We start from the raw sequence: 20,168 nt of genomic DNA, 5'->3' as shown, positions 1-20,168 counted from the left end.
TCTCACCTGCACTCGCGTTCTTCAAGTCTGGTCCTGCCTGCCTTATTTTTCTGTGACCCCGTTCTAGCCTACAAGGGCAAGAAATCTCCAGGCCTTGGGGTAGAAAAGGGAGTTTCCCTGGTTCCCGGGCTCCTCCTCCCCAAAGGATGTTCTGTGATTCAGAACTCTTCTCTGGCATCTCTGACCCCAAGGTGCTGCTTTCTTCTGTCCCCACAGCTGACCAGGTGTATGGAGACCAGGACATGCATGAGGTTGTGCGAAAGCATTGCATGGACTATTTGGTGAGAACTTAGGGAGGCCTTGGGGCAAGGGCAGGGTGGGAGGATTTCTTCTCCACTCTGACCTTGACCTTCCAATCTATTCTGCAGATGAAGAATGCCGACTACTTCTCCAACTATGTCACAGAGGACTTTACCACCTACATTAACCGGAAGCGGAAAAACAATTGCCATGGCAACCACATTGAGATGCAGGCCATGGCAGAGATGTACAACCGTCCTGTGGAGGTGTACCAGTACAGCACAGGTACTTCTGCAGTGGGTAGGTGAGGGACTGATGGCGCCTTGTTCGAGCCTGCCCTACCTGGCCTGCTGTGGATGCTCCCTCCTTCTCTTTCTCTGCAGACCCCATCAACACATTCCATGGGATACATCAAAATGAGGACGAACCCATCCGTGTCAGCTACCATCGGAATATCCACTATAATTCAGTGGTGAATCCTAACAAGGCCACCATTGGTGTGGGGCTGGGCCTGCCATCATTCAAACCAGGGGTGAGTGGGTCCCTGTGCCTAGCATGGCTGCTGGATATAGAGGTCAGAAACCTCTTGGAGTCTCTTTTGCCCCCACTCACAAAAATAATCTGTCTCCTCTCTGGGTCTCCCCTGAGATCTCACCCTTATAAAGTAGGGAGTTACTCAAGGAGATCTCTCAGGGCTTATTCATTGGTCTTGGTTTACCTCTCTGAGCTGGCTTACCTATCTTTTGTGCCCGTTGAGGGCTGGCATTTTAGGATACGGAGTCCTATTTGGGAGCAGTGAGCCAGGGCTTGGTCGGGGCATCTTGGCATGGATCTTCCTCCTGGGATCATGGTGGTTACAGATAGCTGTGGTCACAGAGACAAGGGGTACAGGCCTGGTCCCACCACTGACTCACTGTGTGACCTAGGCAGATTCTACAGGTATTCCAGGCTGGCAGCTTGGCTGATAAAGCAAGTGCCTCCCACTGGGCCTGGGAGCTACTAGATGTTCAGAAGGTGGCAGTGCATTTTCCCAGCACACACTGATAGATTCTCATTCATTTCTCTCTCTCTCTCTCTCTCTCTCTCTCTCTCATAGTCATCTGCTGGGGATTTTGATATCTTCTATTCAGGTTTCACTTCTACAAACACAAAGTACTCCTGCTTCATTTTCGGAAACACATACCCTAACACCAACACACCCTCCAGCATAGGATTCTTTTTTATTTTGTTTTTAAATAAACTTAATTTTAGAGCAGCTTTAGATTTATAGAATTATTGCAAAGAGGCCAGGTACGGTGGCTCACGTCTGTAATCACAGCACTTTGTGAGGGTAAGGCAGGCAGATCACCTGAGGTCAGAAGTTCAAGACCAGCCTGGCTAACATGGTGAAACCCTGTCTCTACTACAAATACAAAAATTGGCTGGGCGTGGCAGCGGGTGCCTGTAATCCCAGCTACTGGGGAGGCTAAGGCAGGAGAATCGCTTGAACCTGGGAGGTGAAGGTTGCAGTGAGCTGAGATTGCGCCACTGCACTCCAGACTGGGCAACAGAACGAGACTCTGTCTCAAAAAAAAAAAAAATTATTGCAAACATATTCCAGAATTCCGATATGCCCCACTATGATTAATGTATTAGCATAGTACATTTGTCATAGTTGATGAACCAATATTGACATATTATTAACTAAAGATCATACTTGACTCAGATTACCTAAGTTTTTCTCTAATGACTTATCTGTTCCAGGATCCAATCCAGGATGCCATTTTGTGTTTAGTAGTTGTTTCTCCTTTATCTCCTCTTGGCTGCGACAGTTTCTCAGAATTTTCTTGTTTTTGTTTTCGATCTGTTTACTGACTCTAGTTTTGCCTTTTCTGGAATGTCATATAATTGGAAATGTACAGTATGTAGCTTTTTCAGACTGGCTTTTTTCACTTAACACTATGTATTTAAAATTCATCTGTGACTTGTCCTGGTTTAAAGGCTCATTTTCTTTTTTGGTGGGTGGGTGGGGTGACAAGGTCTCACTCTGTCAACCAGGCTGGAGTGTAGTGGGGCAATCTAGGCTCACTGTAGTTAGGCTATGCTTCCCAGGTTTAAGCAAGCCTCTCACTTCAGCCTCCCGAGTAGCTGGGAGACTACAGGTGCTTGCCACCATGCCCAGCCAGTGTTTTTAAAAAAATTTTTTGTAGAGACAAGGTCTCACTATAATGGCGAGGCTGGCCTTGAACTCCTGGGCTCAAGTGATCCTCCTGCCTTGGCCTCCTAAAGTTCTGGAATTACAGGCATGAGCCACTGCACCCAGCTTCCTCTTTTTCTTTCTTCCAAAATGTGAATGTTTTGGCTGGGCATGGTGGCTCACGCCTGTAATCTCAACACTTTGGGCGGCCAAGGTGGGAGGATCACCTAAGGTCAGGAGTTTGAGACCAGCCTGGCCAACATGGTGAAGCCCTGTCTCTACTCAAAATACAAAAAAAGTAGCTGGGCATGGTAGTACACACTTGTAATCCCAGCTACTTGGGAGGCTGAGGCAGGAAAATCACTTGAACCTAGGAGGTGGAGGTTGCAGTAAGCTGAGATTGCACCCCTGCACTCCAACCTGGGCGACAGAGCAAGACTCTGTCTCAGAAAAAAAAATGTTTTAAGTTTTTATATTTAATAGACTTAATTGTTTAGAGCAGTTTTAGATTTACAGAACAATTGAGGAGATAGTACAGAATTCACACACATATCCTCCTCCTTCCAAACACAGTTCTGCTGTTATTAACACCTCAGATGATTATGGTACATTTGTTACAATGTGCAAACCAAATATTAATACATTATTATTAACTGAAGTATGCATGCCTCCTTAGACCTCCTGATCTGTGATAGTTTCTCAGTTTTATTTTAATGACCTTGACAGTTTTAAGGAGTACTGATCAAATATTTTGTAGGAAACATCTCTTTTGGGCTTTTTCTCATGATTAAACGAGGGTTGTGGGTTTTAGCGGGGAAGAGCACAGAGATTAAGTGCCATTCTCATTACATCATTTCAAGGGTGTATACTTATCAGTGTCATTTATGCCCATTGGTGTTATCCTTGATCACCTGGCAGAAGTAGTGTTTGTTAGGTTTCTCCACTTAAGGTTACTCTTTCCCACCTTTTCCATACTGTACTGTCTGGAAGGGAGTCACTGTGTGCAGCCCATACCTAAGAAATGGTTATGCCCCATCCCCTTGAGGGTAGGTATTTACAAAGATTATTTGAAATTCTTCTTCAAGGGAGCTCTGTCTCTCGTCCTTAACTCATTCTTAATTTATGAATTTTTCCAGTCATTTATTCATATCAATATGGTCTTTTTTTTTTTTTTTTTTTTTGGAGATGGAGTTTCGCTCTTGTTGCCCAGGCTGGAGTGCAATGGCGAGATCTCGGCTCACTGCATCCTCTGCCTCCCTGGTTCAAGTGATTCTCCTGCTTCACCCTCCCAAGTAGCTGAGAATTACAGGCATGCACCATGACACCCAGCTAATTTTTGTATTTTTAGTAGAGATGGGGTTTCACCATGTTGGTCAGGCTGGTGTCGAACTCCTGACCTCAGGTGATCCACTCGCCTCGGCCTACTTGGGAGGCTGAGGGAGGAGAATCACTTGAACCCAGGAGGTGGAGGTTGCAGTGAACCGAGATTGTGCCATTGCACTCTCCAGCCTGGGCAACAAGAGTAGGACTCCATCTCAAAAAAAAAGAAAAGAAAAGGAAAGAAAAGACATTCTTGGTGGGCCGGGCGCGGTGGCTCAAGCCTGTAATCCCAGCACTTTGGGAGGCCGAGGCGGGTGGATCACGAGGTCAAGAGATCGAGACCATCCTGGTCAACATGGTGAAACCCTGTCTCTACTAAAAATACAAAACATTAGCTGGGCATGGTGGCACGTGCCTGTAATCCCAGCTACTAAGGAGGCTGAGGCAGGAGAATTGCCTGAACCCAGGAGGCGGAGGTTGCGGTGAGCCGAGATCGCGCCATTGCACTCCAGCCTGGGTAACAAGAGTGAAACTCCGTCTCAATAAAAAAAATAAAAAAAATAAAAGAAATTCTTGGTTGCTTCCAGTTTTTGATGATTATGAGTAAAGCTACTATAATGTGCTTGCAGGTTTTTTCATGGACATAAGTTTTTAGACCAGTTGTATAGATACCTGAGAGCAGGATTGCTGGATTGTGTTTTAAGATTATGTTTTGATTTGTGAGGAACTTTGAAACTGTCTTCCAAAGTGGCTGTATTATTTACATGCCCACAGTAATTTTTTGGAAGCTCCTGTTGCTCAGCATTATTACCAGCAATTAATACTGTCTGTCATTGTGTTGGATTTTAGCCATTCCCTTAGGTGTGTAGTGGTATCCCATTATTTTAATTTGCAATTGCCTGATGGCAAATGCTGTTGAGCATCTTTTCATATGCTTATTTGCCATCTGTATATCTTCTTTGGTGAATTGTGTTTGTGACTTCCTGGCATACAATTCCTAAAATCCTTAGAAACTCCAAAGTGATGCCTTTTTGTATGCTAATGAGTTGACTGATGGCTGGCAGCCCATAGGTAGCTTCAGGGTGGGGGCTGGTGACCAGAAAGACCAAGGCAGGATTAGGGGTTTGAGACTTTAAGCCCATCCCCCAGCCTTTGGGGAGGGGGGAGGGCTGAAGATTAGGTTGATCACCAATGTCCAATGGCTTAATCAATAATGCCTACATAATGAAGCTTCCATGAAATCCTGAAAGGATTGGGTTCTGGGACTTCTGGCTAGCTGGATACGTGGAAGTTTCTAGAGGGTGGCACCCCAGGGAGGGCATGGAAGCTCCACATCCCTTCCCCCATACCTCATCCTGTGCATCTTTTCATCTGTAGCCTTTGTAATTTCCTCTATGTAAACCGGCAAACATGTTTCCTGGGTTTTGTGAGCTGCTCTAGCAAGTTAATTGAACCCCCCCTAAAAAATACTGTGGGAATCCCAATTTATAGCCGGTCAGTCAGAAATTCTGGAGGCCCAGACTTTCGACTGGTGTCCAAAGGGGAGTTGGGGGGAGTCCTATGGGACTGAGCCCTCAACCTGTGGGATCTTAGGCTGTCTCTAGGTGTTGAATTGCATTGGAGGACACCAGGTGTTCGCTGCTCGCTGTGTGGGAAAACACCCTCCCCCCAGCCCACACCTTTGGTTACAGAAGTCTCTTGTGTTGATTGTTGTTGATGGAGCAAGTAGAAAAAACACTTGGAATGTGTTTACACTGCCAGAGCGTGTTTAGATTTTTTGACTATTTTTTAATTGGCTTGTTCTAACATAGTTTTATGTATTTTTTTTTTTACTCTTATCCACAGTAAAAAATTACGTTTTATCTGAATGCAAGGTCTGCAGGAAAAGGAAAAGAATACATTTTACATGATTATTTAGCATATATGCATTTGTGTGTAGCGTATATATGTGCATTAAAATAATGTTAACTATGACATTTTGGGCTGGATGATAGAAAAATTTTTAAAAATTAAAAAAAAATAATGTTAACTAAAGCTTCATGAAATAATATTTGCACTTATTCCCTGGGATATACTCTGATAATCATTTTCTCTTTTTTTTTTTAAATACTGTTGGAGCTCACAGCCTGAAAAACAATACTCTCATATATTGTCGTGTAACTTATAGTACTCCACATCATGTCGATACTGCCCCCTTATCCCCTCACTCACCCGCTGCTTTCCCCAACCCCTCACATGCTTGAATACTCCCTCCACCCTGTGCACACATAGCTGATTTTTCTCTTTTGTCTCATCTGCTCATGTGTGAGGAAGGCCTCAGCATTGTGAAACACTCATCTCTGGATGGGGCTTCTTTAAATTAAGGCCCAGGCCAGGCACAGTGGCTCACGCCTGTAATTCCAGCACTTTGGGAGGCCGAGGTGGGTGGATCATCTGAGGCCAGGAGTTCAAGACCAGCTTGGCTAACATGGTGAAACCCCGTCTCTACTAAAAATACAAAAAAAATTAGCCAAGGGTGGTGGTGCCTGCCTGTAATCCCAGCTACTCAAGATGCTGAGGCAGGAGAATCGCTTGAACCTGGGAGACGGAAGTTGCAGGGAGCTGAGATCGCGCCACTGCACTGTAGCCTGGGCAACAGAGTGAGACTCCATCTCAAAAGAAAAAAAAATTAAGGCCCAGGCTGGAGGGCACCTGACTGTCTCAGTCTCAGTGCCTCAGTTGAGGTGGTTGGGGGTTGGAGTCAGGTTTTTCAAGCAAAGGAGGTTGGAATGACAGGTCTCACACCGTAAGCCTGCTTTCCCCCAGTCCCGGATCAAGAGGCGGTCTGCAGAGGGTTGCTCTGTGGGAACATCTGCTCTCCTGTCTTCTTTTTTTCTGGGCCTGTGGACCTACCCCACTGAGCCTGTTCTGGCTCTTGGGCAGGGTCAGAGTGTTATTGCACATCCCTGCTCCTCTCCCTCCTTGCAGTTTGCAGAGCAGTCTCTGATGAAGAATGCCATAAAAACATCGGAGGAGTCGTGGATTGAACAGCAGATGCTAGAAGACAAGAAACGGGCCACAGACTGGGAGGCCACAAATGAGGCCATCGAGGAGCAGGTGGCTCGGGAATCCTATCTGCAGTGGTTGCGGGATCAGGAGAAACAGGCTCGCCAGGTCCGCGGCCCCAGCCAGGTGGGTCATGGACTCTGTCACAGACTTGGCCAAGAACCCATTACTTCTCATGTTTTGCCCTCAAGCAAGCAGGAAAAAATTAAGCAGTTTTGACATCTGGGAGGAAAGGAAGCATCCAGCACCTGTAACTCATCTTGTGTCTTAGTTTTGGCATTATACCTTGGAACTTTAAATACTTGTGCAGAACAGGCACTTAAGGAGTGAGAGGAGGGCAGCCACTGCTGCTGGTGACACGAGAATGATGGATAGCTTCTAGCACACAAGCTTTTGTTGACTGCCCGTGTGTGCCAGGTTTCTACTGAGTATGTAACATCAGATCTGGACTGCTCTGCCCTCAACGATCTCATCTGCTGAGGGAGACAACTCACTGGTGGGATCCTTGACCCTGGCTGGGAGATCAGTGGAGGTGGGGGCTCCGGTTAGTCTTCAGAGAGGAAGGTTGAATCTTTTTTTTTTTTGAGACGGAGTTTCACTCATGTTACCCAGGCTGGAGTGCAATGGCGCGATCTCGGCTCACCGCAACCTCCGCCTCCTGGGTTCAGGCAATTCTCCTGCCTCAGCCTCCCGAGTAGCTGGGATTACAGGCACGCACCACCATGCCCAGCTAATTTTTTGTATTTTTAGTAGAGACAGGGTTTCACCATGTTGACCAGGATGGTCTCGATCTCTTGACCTCGTGATCCACCCGCCTCGGCCTCCCAAAGTGCTGGGATTACAGGCTTGAGCCACCGCGCCCGGCCTTGGAAGGTTGAATCTTTAGGGAAGGGAGGGGCAGGGCAAACAAGCATCTGAGGATTTGTAAAATCACAAGGAGTTTGGAGTGATTGTAGATGTTGGCTGGCAAGAGCTGAGTCTTATTCCACAAATACTTATTGCCAGTCTGTGCCAGGCATTGTTTTCAGTGTATGGGGATACATAGGTGAGCCCAGCAGGCCAAGATCCCTGTCCTTGTGATGCTCATGTGTTTGCAGATTGACACAAAATAAACAATAAACATAATGAATAAATTAGTTGGGAAGAGCTATGGATGGAAAGTATAGAGCCAGGATAAAGGGGCTGAGCAGGGATGTGAGTTCACAGTATTAAATAGCACAGTCGGTAGGCCTCAGAGCAGGTGAGATTTGAGCCTTGCAGAAGGTGAGAGTTAGCTGCACGCACAAGCAGGGGAGGGCAGCAGGCCCACACACCTGGTACAACTCAGGCACAGCCTAGAGGGACGCCAGTGTGCCCGAACAGAATGTAGTAGTAGTAGATGAAGTCAGAGAGGTGGTGAGTCCAATTGGGTAGGGGCTTGTGGGCTGTGGCCAGGACTTTGGCTTTTATTCTGAGGCAGAAGCCATGGGAGGATTGTGAGCAGACGAATGACAGGATGTGGTTGGGGATTTAACAAGATCGCCTTGCCTGCTAGTCATCCAGTGGAGCCTGGCGGATGAGGGCAGAAGCAGGGGCCAGTGAGGAGGAGGCTGCTGCAGTAGGCCAGGTGACCAGTGCCGGTGCTGGCAGTGGAGATGATGAGAAGGGGTTGGATTTGGATCTATTTTGAGGATAGAGGTAACAGGGTTTCCTTTCAGATTGGCTGTAGGGATGTGAGAGAGAGGGTAAGGAGCTTCACCCCTGTCCTATGAGGAGCCTTGTGGTCCACCGTGTGAGTGGGGATGATGATGACCTATGTAGAAGCTATATCATAGTCAAGGTCCTGGGAAGGGAGCCAGCATTCAGGGATGGGTCACAGGAGGGTCATGGCTGTTGGTCATCCTTACTGCATTTTCCTTCCCCACTGCAGCCCCGGAAAGCCAGCGCCACATGCAGTTCGGCCACAGCAGCAGCCTCCAGTGGCCTGGAGGAGTGGACTAGCCGGTCCCCACGGCAGCGGAGTTCAGCCTCATCACCTGAGCATCCTGAGCTGCATGCTGAGCTGGGCATCAAGCCCCCTTCCCCAGGCACTGTCTTAGCTCTTGCCAAACCTCCTTCACCCTGTGCGCCAGGTCAGTGACTTGCTCACAGGGAATGTGCTGGGGGTTAGGAGGCACTGTCTGGGTCCTGGGTCCTGGGTCCTGGATCCTGGATCCTGGGTCCCTACCTTTGACTGTCCGTCTGCTTCAGGTACAAGCAGTCAGTTCTCGGCAGGGGCCGACCGGGCAACTTCCCCCCTTGTGTCCCTCTACCCTGCTTTGGAGTGCCGGGCCCTCATTCAGCAGATGTCCCCCTCTGCCTTCGGTAAGCCTCCTTTGTGTCGGGGATGGAGGCTACTAGGAGCTGGGAGAGACTAGAAAAAGCGGCAAGTCCTGAGAGGGAGTTTCTGGAGCCTCCGGCTATCTCCCCGAGAAAAGAAGAGAGAGGTGCTGGAGGGGATTTTTCAGGCCCAAGGGGATTTTTCATCCCCAGAAGGGGCCTAGGATCTAAGTGGGGTTTCACAGGCCTAGCAGATCCTTCTGTTTTAAGAAAGGAGTGAGAAGGGCCCTATGGGATTTCTCCAGAGCCCCAGATACCGGCACAGGGTGAGGAGAAGGCAGGCTGAGAGCACTCCATCATCCTTTTTCTCTTCCTCTGGCCCAGCAGGTCTGAATGACTGGGATGATGATGACATCCTAGCATCGGTGCTGGCAGTGTCCCAACAGGAATACCTAGACAGTATGAAGAAAAACAAAGTGCACAGAGACCCGCCCCCAGACAAGAGTTGATGGAGACCCAGGGATTGGACACCATCTCTCAACCCCAGCACTCCTGCCCTCTGGTGCCGCCTCAACCTTCTTTGGCTTCTTCCCTCTTGCCTCCTTCTGTTCTTCCTGCTCTCCCCTCTTTTCCCTCCTCCTCACTTCCCTCTGGCTAGCCCACCCCTGTGCTCCCTCTCATTGCTGCTGCCACTATCACCTGTCTCTCTGCCAGCTGACGTGCCCTGTTGCCCCCCACCCTGCATAGCACCATCCCTGCATTCCACAGGGGACTCGGGCAAGGGTGCCGAAGATAGACGAGAGGTACACAGAGACAGACCAACTGGCAGCCAGGCAGCCCCAGAGGAGAGAGACATTCAGACAGAGGAAAGTCTCCCTGCCCCGTATTCCTTCCAAGATGAGAAAAAGTTGCTGTCCCCCCTCCACACTGATGCCAGGGAGGTGGGAGGAAGAAGTGGGAAATTTCCCTTTCCAGTACCCCATGAATGTCTGAGCCTTCAATCTTGAATTTTTTTCTTTATGAAAATGTACTTTTATCTTATGAAATCAACTAATCAAAAATGATATAGATGACAGCACTGGGTCTGTGAAGGTGGCATCTTTCTGGCCAGGCAGGTCATGGGGCATGGAGGGGGGCGAAAAGATGTGGGTTGCTGTCTTCTAGCCTCCAGCTGCATGGAGGCGGGCCCAGGGCCAAGGGTGTGCACTGGGCAGGGCAGCAGGTGTCAGGCCAGCTTGGACAATGAAACCCTGACCTTGCTGCATTCCTTTTGCTTCCACCACCACTAGCTTCTTTGGAATCTTGGGGTGGGGGGCATCTTTGGGGATCATGGCTGCCACCCGGGATTTGAGTGTAGCGAGTGTGGGAGCAGCCTTGGCAGATGGGGCACCCGTGCCCTGCAGGTGTTGACAAGATCCGCCATCTGTAATGTCCTTGGCACAATAAAACCAAATGTCAGTTTCCCTGAGCGGCTCTGTTCTGTGTGGGGCAGGGGTTGGGTGGGCTTCTGGGCAAAGGAGGGAATGGCACGGACCTTGGCTTGACCTCAGAGGTGTGAATCCTCTCCAGCAGGGTCTGTCTGGGGGCCTGGAGTTTGTATTTGATTTGCTGCTTATTAAACGTCCTCCTATTACCACTGGAAAAGCTGCATCTTTGCCTGCTGACCCCACCCCTGCCTATCCTATTTCCTGGGATGTGATGGTAGCAGAGGACTGTGAGCTTGAACTTCCTGCCTGAATTCCAGCTTCTCAGCCTGCCTCTCGCCATGAATGTTGCTCTTTCCTTTCCATGATCTGATGAAGAAAAGCCCTGGAAAAGCACAACTGATCATTAACATGAGTTTAGTGGAAGTAACCAGAGGGGCCTCCCCCAGTGGGTTCTAGAAGGTGAAGGATGGCTAAATCCTTCTTTGTTCCTGTCCCCTAGTCCTCTGACACCTCTTTCCCTGCCCTCCCTAGGGGTAGATCCAAGGTAGAGAAGGCTGGCTGGCCTCTAGGTTTTCCATCTTTTATGTAGACCCTCTGGCAGGGTGTATGTCTGGTTCTGCAGTTGAGGGCATGGCTAGCTGAGTGGCTGGCTGCAGAGTATCTCTGGAACCCAATGGCCAAGCATCTATTTGTTGTAGAGTTGCTTTGAAACCTTCCCTGGCATTTTCTAGCTGTGTGGCCTTGGTCAGTTCATAGTTTCTCTGAATTTCTTTTTTTTTTTTTTTTTTTTTTTTTTGAGACAGAGTTTCACTCTTGTTACCCAGGCTGGAGTGCAATGGCGTGATCTCGGCTCACCGCAACCTCCGCCTCCTGGGTTCAGGCAATTCTCCTGCCTCAGCCTCCTGAGTAGCTGGGATTACAGGCACGTGCCACCATGCCCAGCTAATTTTTTTTGTATTTTTAGTAGAGACGGGGTTTCGCCATGTTGACCAGGATGGTCTCGATCTCTTGACCTCGTGATCCACCCGCCTCGGCCTCCCAAAGTGCTGGGATTACAGGCTTGAGCCACCGCGCCCGGCCAGTTTCTCTGAATTTCAAGTGTCTCATCTGTACAAGAGAGGTGATTAGGCTGGGCACAATGACTCACGCCTATAATCCCAGCACTTTGGGAGGCTGAGGTGGGTGAATCACCTGAGATCAAGAGTTTGAGACTAGCCTGGCCAACATGGAGAAACCCATCTCTACTAAAAATACAAAAATTAGCAAGGTGTGGTTGTGCCCACATGTAATTCCAGCCACATGGGAGGCTGAGGCATGAGAATCACTTGAACTTGTGGGGTGGAGGTTGCAGTGAGCCGAGATTGCACCATTGCACTCCAGCCTGGGTGACAGAGACTCTGTCTCAAAGAAAAAAAAAAAGTGATAACTACTCCCTCATGCTGTCTGCTTGTGATCATCGAGAGGGAGTAGGCATGGTCAAAGAAAGTAATGTGCTATTGGGCACAGTGCCTGGCACATTCGGAGGGCGCAAATGTGTTATTTCTGTAGAAGTTTCTGTACCATTTGGCCCCTGCCATTCTCTTGCCGCTTTGTCCAGTTTTGTTGGCCTTTGCCTGCAATTTGCCCTCCTCTGTCCTGAGCCACCAACCTTTGTCTTTCAAGACAGGTAGTGGGTCACCTGCTGAGAAGCCCATTCACTTTTTTTTTTTTTTTTTTTTTTAGTGTCTGTTGCCAGGCTGGAGTGCAGTGGTGTGGATCTCAGCTCACTGCAACTTCCTCCTCCCAGGTTCAAACTATTTTTTTAGTATTTTTAGTAGAGATGGGGTTTCACCATGTTGGCCAGGCTAGTCTCGAACTCCTGATCTCAGGTGTTTCACCCACCTCAGCCTCCCAAAGTGCTGGGATTACAGGCATGAGCCACCATGCCCGGCAGGACATTCTCACTTCTATCTAAAAATTTCCCCAGTAACTACTGCAGATAAACTTCATGGCACAGGTTTGATGCCTGACTTATTTGTGCATCTCTAATATCAACATCCCCACCAAGTGTTGGTAGGCTTATAGTAAACCCCTAATAATGTTGGGTGAACAAAGAAGAGTACATGTATGCTCATTCAGTGTTGTCTGTGTGTGTGACTGTGGTGAGTCCAAGTCTTCATGTGCAGTTCACCGAGTGTCTCCAGTTGTGTGTGGTGAGGGCTTGTTTCCAGGTGTATCAGATGGTGACTGAGTGTGGGACTCTGAGAGTTTGTGTCTAAATCCAAGATGCGTGCATGCCTGCGTGGGTCTGTCTGTGACAGTGCATCTGTTGTTTCTGTCTGATGGGGTAGATGTCCGTTTGTGTTCCTGCCACAGATTCTGGATAGCTATTTCTGGACAGTCTGTTCCATTGATAAGCTGCACATGTGATGGTGTATGTGTGTCTATGTCTGAACAGGTCTATCCATGCCTGTTTTTGTGACACTGCCACAAAATGTGGCTCTGTCACATTAGTACATGTCTGCCTTCAGAGCAGTGCACGTGTGTCTCGGGAGCATCTGTGTATCTTCCTGTAACAGACTCTGTGTCTCATTTCTGGGACAGTACAAGTCTTGCTGTGACAGTGCATGTCTGATGGTGCCAGTGTGTTTGTGACAAGTTCTGTCAGTGTGTTTGAGGGGACATTTCTGTGTCATCACATGGCCAATGTAGGTCTGCATGAGTGCCTTTCTGTAACTGTGTCTCTGGGTGTCATTCTGGGACGTAACTATTTTTCTAACAATGTGCCTGCGCCTGAAAGTGTTTTGTCAGTCTCTGTATCATAGTGCATGGCTGCATGTGTATCTAGGTCGTTTCCGTGAATGTGACAGTATGTGTTTGTGTATATCATGGCGTTCATGTGTCTTGGGAGTGCATTTTTCTTCCTGAGGTGTGGCGCCTTCTCTGGCTGTTTTTCACAAATTTGTGTACTAGAGTTGCCACTTCTCTAGCAGCCGCTATCATGTCTCTCAGTCCTTGCCTCTCTCAACTCCAAGTGCAGCCCAATGCCACCACCACCCTGGGCTCACCCCCATCCCCCAAGAACCACCCCCTGCTGTTCTAGATTCTAGACCTGCTGACTGGGCTCAGGGCTCTGGGTTAGAAACTCCAATAAACAATCCACAGACAGCAGCCTTAAGCCATGGGAAATGTTGCCTTTGACCAATGCGCACCCGCGGCGGTGGTGGCGGGGGTTCCCCCTCCCTGGCTACCAGATTTTTCTAGGGCCCTGGTTTCAGCTTTCCAGTGAAGGCCACCAGTCTCCTGGAGGACTTTGGTGAAGGATGACAAGCTCCTTTCGAGACGGGGTCCTGCATAGCCACAGGCTCGAATTCTTAGAAGCCCGGCTGGCGGTATCTCTGTGCTAATTTCGAGGCAGCGGCGGCAAACCAACTTCCCAAGAAAGGATACTGCGCAGTTATTTTTTAAGTGTAAATACACACATCACCACAACTACCAACAACAACCCCGCGCAACAACCAAAACAAGCGCGGTTGCTGCGAGAGGATTCCCAGAACCGGTTTCCTCTTGGTGTGAGCCCCACCTCGAGCCCCCTCATTTACATGCAGGCCCCGCCTCCTCGGAAGAACCGAGCGTGTATTTGCATAAGGGAGCATTTAAAACGGAGAGGGTGGTATGCAAATAAGAACTGGCTCCGATTGGCTGTGGTACAGCAGGTGCCGCGTCCGGATTGATCAAAGCCAGGTGGGCGGGGCTGTCGCCCAGGGTGACTCTCCCGGGAGGCGCGTGCCCCGGCTCAGTAGCTTTGGGGCTGGCGCGTGCGGCGAATCTTAACGCTGCGCCGTCTGCGGGCGCTTCCGGGCCACCAGTTTCTCTGTCTTCCACCCTGGCGCCCCCCAGCCCTGGCTCCCCAGCTGCGCTGCCCCGGGCGTCCACGCCCTGCGGGCTTAGCGGGTTCAGCGGGCTCAATCTGCGCGGTGCATCCTCCATGTTGACCAAGCCTCTGCAGGGGCCCCCCGCGCCCCCCGTGACCCCCACGCCGCCGCCAGGTGAGCGCATCCACCCCTACTGCAACCAGACGGGGGTGGGCTGGAACGATGGGTTGCAGGGCGGTGGGGAGGGAGTCGTGGCTGGGCTCAACACGCCGCCACCCTGACTTCCTTGCCTCCGCCTGCGTAGGAGGCAAGGATCGGGAAGCGTTCGAGGCCGAGTACCGACTCGGCCCCCTCCTGGGTAAGGGGGGCTTTGGCACCGTCTTCGCAGGACACCGCGTCACAGATCGACTCCAGGTATCCGTCACGAGGGTATTGGGAGGGTCAGGTGCGTGTGTCGGGGTCGGGGGTCCTGGGCATGGAATGCTGGTTGACGGAGTAAGCCTGCAGAGTGTGTAGAGGACCGAGAGAGAGAGAGAGAGAGTGTGTGTGTGTGTGTGTGTGTGTGTGTGTGTGTGTCCGTCCGAGGAGTGAGCCTGCAGTGTAGAGGACCGGGTGTGTGTGTGTGTGTGTGTGTGTGTATGTGTGTGTGTGTGTCGGTCTAGGGGGTTGTGTGTGGAGGGTAGGGGGCTTCAAGGCAAGGATTTCTGGAAGTCCTCGACCCCCAGGGTCCAGGCTGTGTATATGTGGGAAAGCGGGGACCTAGATGTGAGATTTATGGGATTTTTGGAGGTAGGTGTCCAGTGTGAAGTCATGCGGACCAGGACTCTGGTACAGAGTTGGGGTATCGTAGGAAGACTGTGGGCCTGGGGTATCAGGAAATCTGGAACTCAGGACTTTGAGTGATGAGTACCGATGCCTGAGAACGGAAAGCCCAGGGCTGAGGAGGGTGGGAGAGATGAACTTGGTTCCGGAGACTTTGAGGGCAGGGGAGACGCCCTGGTATGGGTTGTGTGGGGTGTTGTGGTTGGGGACCAGAAAGATTAGAGTGCTGCTGGATGGAGGAGCACTGGAGGTGGGCAGAAGGTCTAGACTGGGAGGGGTCTGGGGATCACCTGCTGGCCTCCTTATCACGGCCCTCTTCTCCAGGTGGCCATCAAAGTGATTCCCCGGAATCGTGTGCTGGCCTGGTCCCCCTTGGTGAGTACTTTTGGAGCCCTTCCTGACCTATCCATCACTGATGATGAATTGACCCCCTTGCTTTTCCAGGGCATGTATGACTCCTTGGGCCCTGTAACAGTAAGAACACTCCTACCAGCCCATGTTTACTCCCTTGGGGTGACATACAGTTCTGATTCACCCCAATTCCCCTAGAGCCCTGGAGTCTCCCCTTCAACAATCCTTTTCCATCCTCCCTCCAAACACTGCTGGAGGACTGCCCGCAGAGCATGCTGGTGGGGAACGAGGGGCAGAGGTCACTGGTTGCCATGGTGATAGTGGCTGCTTCTCTCTGGCCATTGTAGCGCTAACGGACATCAGGGCGGGTCTGGACGAGTTGTAGAGTTGGGGGCGCCCCCTGGCGGAGTCTAGAGGAAACTGCGCCTGCGCAGTCCGTGGGACCCAGGAGACGATGCGCCTGCGCAATATCAGAATTTTTGCATCTCTGTGAGAAAGTCTGCTGCCGTGCAAGTCAGCAGCCTGGCCAGGAGAGGGCTCTACCTCAGCCCAGAAGGTTGCTGCTCGAAGTGTGCCTGCTCAGGGCTTGGGGAGCGGATTTTGTGGCCAGTAGCATTTATACCTTCTTTTTTTTTCTTTTTGAGACAGAGTCTCCCTCTGTCTTACAGGCTGGAGTGCGGTGGCGCGATCTCGGCTCACTGCAACCTCTGTCTCCCGGGTTCAAGCGATTCTCCTCCCTCAGCCTCCCGAGTAGCTGGGACTATAGGGGCGCACAACCACGCCCGGCTAATGTTTGTATTTTTAATAGAGACAGGGTTTCACTATGCTGGCCAGGCTGGTCTCGAACTGCTGACCCCAGGTGATCTGCCTGCCTCGGCCTCCCAAAGTGGTGGGATTACAGGTGTGAGCCACCACACCCCGCTGCTTTTATGCTTTTTATTGACTGGTTCTAGGTGCTTGGTGATGCTGACAAAACAACACTAAGTCCTTTTGTGCTAAGTCCTTTGCAATTAATCACTCAGCTGTTTAACAAGGGTATATTGACCACCTACTATATGATAGACATAATTCTAGACACTCAGCAAATTATTACATAATAGTTATTGAGCTCATTTTGTGCTAGGTCCTTTGTTACTAATTGTTGTTACCTGTTTAACAAAATATTCAGCCCTATTTTGTTAGCAGGCACTGTTGTAGTGCTTCAGATACATCTGTCTGTGAAGAAAACAAACCATTACACAATAACAGTGTTATATTGAGTGCTAACTGCTTGTCAGACTCTATGCTATCAAGTTCTTTCATCTGTTTAACAAACATTTATTGAGCACCTACTCTGTAACGTACTATTCTAATCTGGGATAAGTCAGGGAATGAAACATAAAACACTACATAATGGTGCTGCTTCTGCTGAAGGCCTTTTGTTAATAACCAGTTTGTTGTTGTTTTGGTTCGTTTTGAGACAGTCTTTCTCTGTTACCCAGACTGGAGTATAGTGGTGCGATCTTGGCTTACTACAACCTTTGCTTTCTGGGCTCAAGAGATCCTCTTACCTCAGTCTCCCAAGTAGCTGGGACAGATGCATGCCACCAAGCCTGGCAAATTTTTGTGTTTGTGTAGAGATGGGGTCTTGCCCTTTTGCCCAGGCTGATCTTGAACTCATGGGCTCAAGCGATCCACCTGTGTCAGCCTCCCAAAGTGCTGGGATTATAGGCATGAACCACTGTGCCTGGCTGAACTACTTTTTTTTTTTTTTTTTTTTTTGAGACGGAGTCTTGCTCTGTCACCAGGCTGGAGTGCAGTGGTGCAATCTCGGCTCACTGCAACCTCTGCCTCAGCCTCCTGAGTAGCTGGGACTACAGGCACGTGCCACCACGCCTGGCTAACTTTTCTATTTTTAGCAGAGACGGGGTTTCACCATGTTGGCCAGGATGGTCTCGATCTCTTGACCTCGTGATCCGCCTGCCTTGGCCTCCCAAAGTGCTGGGATTATAGGCGTGAGCCACCGTGCCTGGCTACTTTTATTTATTCAAATGTATTGATCTACTACATGCAAGATGTGTGCAGGCTCTTTGCTGGATTCACCCTCCCAATCCCTGTGTGAGTTTGTGTCTTCAGGCAGACTGAAGCCCATGAAGGGAAATGAATTGCTCAAGGACACTGTCAGGAGAACAAGAGGCCATGATTTGACCTTAGGAAAAAGTCAGCCTCAGAGCTGTTGACCTGACATCTGTCTTTTTTCTCTCCCTGCTTCCCACCCCACCTGTGCCCCCAGTCAGACTCAGTCACATGCCCACTTGAAGTGGCACTGCTATGGAAAGTGGGTGCAGGTGGTGGGCACCCTGGCGTGATCCGCCTGCTTGACTGGTTTGAGACACAAGAGGGCTTCATGCTGGTCCTCGAGCGGCCTCTGCCCGCCCAGGATCTCTTTGACTATATCACAGAGAAGGGCCCGCTGGGTGAAGGCTCAAGCCGCTGCTTCTTTGGCCAAGTAGTGGCAGCCATCCAGCACTGCCATGCCCGTGGAGTTGTCCATCGTGACATCAAGGATGAGAACATCCTGATAGACCTACGCCGTGGCTGTGCCAAACTCATTGATTTTGGTTCTGGTGCCCTGCTTCATGATGAACCCTACACTGACTTTGATGGTAAGGCTTCTCTAAATCTCACTGGAGGGATTGTTTTTACTTGATGGCCTTGTGACTTTTGGCCTCCAGTGGTGGGGTGTCCTGTAATCCTTGACCCATACTGCATCTATGTAAGATAGATGATCAATTTCTAATACTGGGGATTCTCAGCCTTGCCCTCTGATAAAGTCCATCTTCTAATGGTGCCCTAACTTTGTTCTGGACTCTTATTCTGGCAAGGGGATCCTTTTACTATCCTGAGTATTCTTTTCTCTGGTAAGGGGATCCCGTTACTTTTCAGTGCTCTTATTCTGTTGAGGGGACTCTGCTATTTTAGCTGCTCTTTATGTAGTGAGGGGACTCTGCTTTTGTATTGAGTGCTCTTAATTGTGGTAATGAGGCCATCTGTCCTGGGGAGTTTGGCATTGGAAAAGGGCATCATGAGAGAGAGTGGTCTAACCCCTGGCTTGTGTGCAGGGACAAGGGTGTACAGCCCCCCAGAGTGGATCTCTCGACACCAGTACCATGCACTCCCAGCCACTGTCTGGTCACTTGGTATCCTCCTCTATGACATGGTGTGTGGGGACATTCCCTTCGAGAGGGACCAGGAAATTCTGGAAGCTGAGCTTCACTTCCCTGCCCATGTCTCCCCAGGTGAGGCCTCACTAATCCCGGCCCAGAAGACCATCCCTCTCAGGGACCGGTACCTGCTACTGACTGCTAATCTTCCCTGTGCTTCTTGGCCCACAGACTGCTGTGCCCTAATCCGCCGGTGCCTGGCCCCCAAACCTTCTTCCCGACCCTCACTGGAGGAGATCCTGCTGGACCCCTGGATGCAAACACCAGCCGAGGATACACCCCTCAACCCCCCAAAAGGAGGGCCCACCCCTTTGGCCTGGTCCTTGCTACCCTAAGCCTGGCCTGGCCCCCAATGGTGGGAAGAGCCATCCCATGGCCATGTCACAGGGATAGATGGACATTTGTTGACTTGGTTTTACAGGTCATTACCGGTCATTAAAGTCCAGTATTACTGAGGTAAGGGATTGAGGATCAGGGGTTAGAAGACATAAGCCAAGTCTGCCCAGTTCCCTTCCCAATCCTACAAAGAAGCTTTCTTCCCAGAACCTGTGGTCCCTGATTCTGGAGGGGGAACTTCTTGTTTCTAATTTTGCTAACGACGTTTATTTCGGGTGAAGTTGTTTCCATTCTGAGCCCCGGGACTCATTCTGATGACGTGTCACCCCTACATTGGCACCTCCTCCTACCATCACACAAACTTCCTTCATATGCTCTTACTTGGGCAAGGGTGCTTTCCTTCCAATACCCTAGTAACTTTTATTTTAGCAAAGGGACCCCTTTCCCCTGGCCTAGGGTCCCATATTGGGTCAAGCTGCTTACCTGCCTCAGCCCAGGATTCCTTATTCTGGGGGAGGTAATCCCTTGTTACTCCAAGGCTTTTTTTTTTTTTTTTTTTTTTTTTGGTGAGGGGATCCTACTCTGTTATCCAAAGTGCTCTTATTCTGGTGAGAAGAACCTTACTTCCGAATTTGGGAAGGAATGGGAGATGGACACCACCGGACCCCACCAGACACTAGGATGGGATGGATGGTTTTTTGGGGGATGGGCTAGGGGAAATAAGGCTTGCTGTTTGTTCTCCTGGGGCGCCCCCTCCAACTTTAGCAGATTTCTTGCAACATTCTCCTGAGCCGGGATTGTCCAATTGCTAAAATGTAAATAATCACGTATTGTGGGGAGGGGAGTTCCAAGTGTGCCCTCCTCTCTTCTCCCCCTGCCTGGATTATTTAAAAAGCCATGTGTGGAAACCCACTATTTAATAAAAGTAATAGAATCAGAAGCGGCTGGCCATTTGTAGGGGTGAGGCTTTTATGGAGCATCTACTGTGCGCTGAGACAGACTGTCTGCTTTGTCCTCATGAAGCCAGTCTTAACTTGCTATTCTAAGGAGCTTTAAGGGTTCTGGAAGCTGCACCACACACAAAAAAACTTGATTT

At 49.9% G+C, this 20,168-nt stretch overlaps 2 protein-coding genes across 5 annotated transcripts in view; both read left to right on the top strand.

Annotated features, from left to right (window-relative positions):
- Positions 1 to 10,547, top strand: part of OTUD5 (OTU deubiquitinase 5) — a 32,893-nt gene extending 22,346 nt beyond the window's left edge. The window contains exons 3-9 of one of the 4 annotated variants that reach the window (XM_032258657.1): positions 217 to 281; positions 369 to 525; positions 624 to 772; positions 6,704 to 6,907; positions 8,691 to 8,892; positions 9,011 to 9,124; positions 9,464 to 10,547. In XM_032258657.1, coding sequence (XP_032114548.1) covers positions 217 to 281; positions 369 to 525; positions 624 to 772; positions 6,704 to 6,907; positions 8,691 to 8,892; positions 9,011 to 9,124; positions 9,464 to 9,588 — 1,016 coding nt within the window. In that variant the 3' untranslated portion in view covers positions 9,589 to 10,547. Of the gene's footprint in view, positions 1 to 216; positions 282 to 368; positions 541 to 623; positions 773 to 6,703; positions 6,908 to 8,690; positions 8,893 to 9,010; positions 9,125 to 9,463 lie in introns of all 4 variants that reach the window. The other 3 variants (XM_032258654.1, XM_032258653.1, XM_032258658.1) reach the window with 3 other exon arrangements.
- Positions 10,548 to 12,395: 1,848 nt separating this feature from the next.
- On the top strand, positions 12,396 to 20,012 carry PIM2 (Pim-2 proto-oncogene, serine/threonine kinase). Its single transcript, XM_032258638.1, has 6 exons — positions 12,396 to 14,534; positions 14,665 to 14,774; positions 15,507 to 15,557; positions 17,806 to 18,178; positions 18,635 to 18,811; positions 18,908 to 20,012. The coding sequence occupies exons 1-6, from the start codon at positions 14,474 to 14,476 to the stop codon at positions 19,069 to 19,071; spliced, it is 936 nt and encodes a 311-aa protein (XP_032114529.1). The 5' UTR covers positions 12,396 to 14,473; the 3' UTR covers positions 19,072 to 20,012.
- Positions 20,013 to 20,168: the final 156 nt, after the last annotated feature.

This window comes from Sapajus apella, unplaced genomic scaffold, assembly GCF_009761245.1.
Source record: "Sapajus apella isolate SASKATOON/1434 unplaced genomic scaffold, GSC_monkey_1.0 scaffold103, whole genome shotgun sequence".
NCBI classification, from domain to species: domain Eukaryota; kingdom Metazoa; phylum Chordata; class Mammalia; order Primates; family Cebidae; genus Sapajus; species Sapajus apella.
Note: the sequence above shows the minus strand (reverse complement) of the source record. Positions and strands in the feature narration are given on the sequence as shown.